Raw genomic sequence first — 3,334 nt, 5'->3', positions numbered from 1 at the left:
CCCCCCCCCCCTTCTCTTTTTCTCCCCTCCCCTTCTTCTTCCTCCTCCCTCCTTTTCTTGATAAGTAATCTGAAAGCTTACCAGGAAGAAAATCAGTTCATCGTTTGCAAGAGATGCAGTGAATTCATTTCTCTTCATCAAACTTTTTATGAAACCTTGAAGCTGCACATACATTCATGTGTTAAGACAATTATAACTGCATTGGCTTCTTAAACTAATAATGCCTTACGTGTTAAACAATGAAAAGGCCTCACCCTATCCCCAAAACCATTGAGTAAAATTTATGTTTAAAAAGCATCGAAAAACTGCAGGAACGCAAAAAAACTGGCAAATAATAATGAACGATACTGGAATAGTAGTCTGAAACACCAAGTGACCAACAAACATATAAACATCATATAAAATCTATTTATCATTAAACTTCCACACAGATAGTGCTTCAAATTCTCATAAGTGAATAAGGGATCATCTTGTTTCACTAGACACTAGTTCCTAAAGACGTGTGTTTTCTAGAAAACCTGATGGTGATACTTTTTAGCCATTGAAGAGTATCGCTTGAACTGATCCATAGCCCGTGAGACAAGTGAACTGACTGAAGTCCTTTCACGAGATACATAAGAATGCAGTGCTCGAAGATCATCAAGAAGGGTGTTGGTAATCTATAGAACAATAACAAAGAAATGTCATGGGAAGAGACGAGACAGAAGTTATGAGTCATGGCATATACAAAATGTGCTTACTGCTGGGCAGTATCTTCTAGCAGGGGATAATACACTATGATAAACAACAATACCAAAAACTTCAAAATTACCCTCAAGAATGTGCATCTTGTAAAGCTTGCTAGCCTTTGAGCCTTTAGAGTCCTCATCTTTTACACATAAAAACACACAAATATTACAAAAGGAAAATCAATTGGAAGTTCATAAAGCATGTGAAAAGAATACTCTAATGTGTAGTAGAATCTATATTCTAGTAAATAAACTTGATATACTTTGGTAACATGAAGAGCCTGCTCAAGATGCTGAACCTGAATCCACTGTTCAGTCACAATATTGTTCATCTGAACGAAATAACATAAATGCAATAATCAACGATATGTCTCAACCAAGCATCAAATTAATGTTTTGGTTAAAATGGATATAAAGTGAAAAAATTCATTATATCAGCTACCTTTTCAACTCTTAAAGTGACTTCCTCGAGTGTCTTTTCAGTATCTTGTGCTTTAGATATCAGAATATGAAGCTCAAAGTTGTTCCTTCTCAGGGCAGACCAAAGAAGTTGTACCTATGCATTTCCAAGCATATTTCTCATATCAGTTGAACTTTCAATTCGATCCAAAAAGTTATAAAGTAGTGAAATTATTCACTTATATAAATAGCTTGCAGGAAAAGAAAGACCTCTTCCTCCAAAGCTTCAACTCGTTTTTCGGCATCCAATGAATCAGTCTTCAAAAAAGAGCAACAAATGGAACTCAAATACGGAAATTGAGAGGGAAAAATCAAATCGAGTTATATTATTGCTTCCCACATAAAAACAAAGTTAGACTAAAAAATGTAGGTGAGAGGAGCACAAAACAATAAGAGAACAAAACTTGAGAATTTTTAAGAAAAGAAGTCAATGGCATAATTACAAACAGGTGGAAGACAAAACCTTCATTTTAGAGAGAGCAGATTGGAGAAGGAGGATTTTTTCCGACATTTCATTCATTCGATTCTCAACCTGTTCCAGATAGGCATCTCTTTCCTTTAATTTGTTATTATTCTCTTCAAGAACCGATTCTGCATTCGAATTATTAATTTTCCCTCAGCAAGAAGTTCAAGAGAACTTTTGTTCCTCAATGATGCATATAAATTGAAGCAGTAACGAAAGATGATAAAAAAGAATTACGAAGTGTTACCTAAATGAGCAATTTTGAGGTTGATTTGGTGAATTTGGGAGGTGAATTGGTTGGTAGGTTCAGCTGAAGCTGAGAGGGAAGAGTGGAGGAGAGGAGAGAAGGCTAAGAAGACGACGACGGTAATGGAATCGGAAAAAAGAAGAGAGCGCGCAAACGCCATTGCTTCAACTGATTACTGCCTTCAGCCTCCTTCTCTTTCTTTCTTCAGAGGGGCAGAGACAGCACTCAGCAGCAGTCACTAGTTAACGACTCCCATGTCATAGTGTAATTTTGATTCACATCACAATTCAAGTAGAAGTTATTATTAAAAGTGTTCATATTTTGTAATAATTATTAAAAGAAATTATTCGTATGACGATTTGTAATTAACTGATACTGTAAAATTTTTTAAAAATACTGTATCTTAAGATTAAGCTCTAAGTAAATTAATTTTAAGATAATGAGATGTATACACCTAAAGATATTATCATTTCTGCACCAAATTTTGTGGGAACTGCACCATGAAGAAACTCCAGTCAGTTCTCCACAAGCAAGGTAGATAGTATATGTGGAACAAAAAAAATGAAGAAATTAGAATAAACAGAACATATGAAAGATCTAGCACAACAGCTTTTTTAACAAGTACTTCTTGCGAATTGTGTTAATTACAGCAAAAGAAAGAACCTGGTAAACAGTTTAATTAATCTCTTTTCTAAAAAAATAATTTAAATAATAAATAACTATATTAAAAGTAGTTTATAAATAAGTTATTTGTGTTTGAGTTTTTAATTCTAAAAATACTTATTTTAAAAGAAATGTGATAAAATATTGTAGTATTATGAGAGAAGTAATTTTTTTAACTTCTCTATAAGTTCTTAAATAACTTCTTAAAAAGATGTAATTTGATTTTAAAAATTGCATCAGACATTAATATTATAATTTTTTTATAAGTTAAAACCACAAAAAATTTACTTGTAAAGCTTTTCAAATGGATCCATAGTCTAGTTTACTAATAACATAAGCTTGTATGAAAACTTTTTTAAAAATAACTTTCATAAATTATATATAAACATTTATAGAACCAAAAGATAAAATTTTATGTTATGAAAATCTTATCAAGCCTTTTTCTTAAGCTTTTCAAATGGATCCATAGTCTAGTTTACTAATAACATAAGCTTGTATGAAAACTTTTTTAAAAATAACTTTCATAAATTATATATAAACATTTATAGAACCAAAAGATAAAATTTTATGTTATGAAAATCTTATCAAGCCTTTTTCTTAAGCTAGAATGTTATGCCCTTGTTTTAATAAAAAAAATTGAATGACAATTTCACAATTTATTGTAAGGTTGGTTTACATAACATGCTAGGTAACAATATTCTTATTTTTGCAATGGAGCAGTAACTAGCAACCTTTTTGTGTGTCCTTGGAAAATAAATACCTTTTTTGCAATAT

At 31.7% G+C, this 3,334-nt stretch overlaps 1 protein-coding gene across 2 annotated transcripts in view; it reads right to left on the bottom strand.

The window, feature by feature from the left end:
• The window catches only part of LOC107624216, a 2,855-nt gene extending 660 nt beyond the window's left edge, over window positions 1–2,195 (bottom strand). The window contains exons 1-8 of one of the 2 annotated variants that reach the window (XR_001616783.1): window positions 1,898–2,176; window positions 1,651–1,778; window positions 1,398–1,445; window positions 1,171–1,284; window positions 992–1,060; window positions 812–868; window positions 532–659; window positions 82–162 (exon numbers count right to left, since the gene is read on the bottom strand). Coding sequence is in view for 1 of the 2 variants with exons in the window: in XM_016326698.2 (XP_016182184.1) it covers window positions 82–162; window positions 519–659; window positions 812–868; window positions 992–1,060; window positions 1,171–1,284; window positions 1,398–1,445; window positions 1,651–1,778; window positions 1,898–2,057 (798 nt within the window). In the remaining variant the exon portion in view is untranslated. Of the gene's footprint in view, window positions 1–81; window positions 163–518; window positions 660–811; window positions 869–991; window positions 1,061–1,170; window positions 1,285–1,397; window positions 1,446–1,650; window positions 1,779–1,897 lie in introns of both variants that reach the window. The other variant, XM_016326698.2, reaches the window with a different exon arrangement.

The sequence above is a fragment of the Arachis ipaensis genome, chromosome B10 (assembly GCF_000816755.2).
Source record: "Arachis ipaensis cultivar K30076 chromosome B10, Araip1.1, whole genome shotgun sequence".
Classification (NCBI taxonomy): Eukaryota; Viridiplantae; Streptophyta; class Magnoliopsida; order Fabales; family Fabaceae; genus Arachis; species Arachis ipaensis.
The sequence above is the reverse complement of the archived record's forward strand: the minus strand, read 5'-3'. Positions and strand labels throughout refer to the sequence as shown.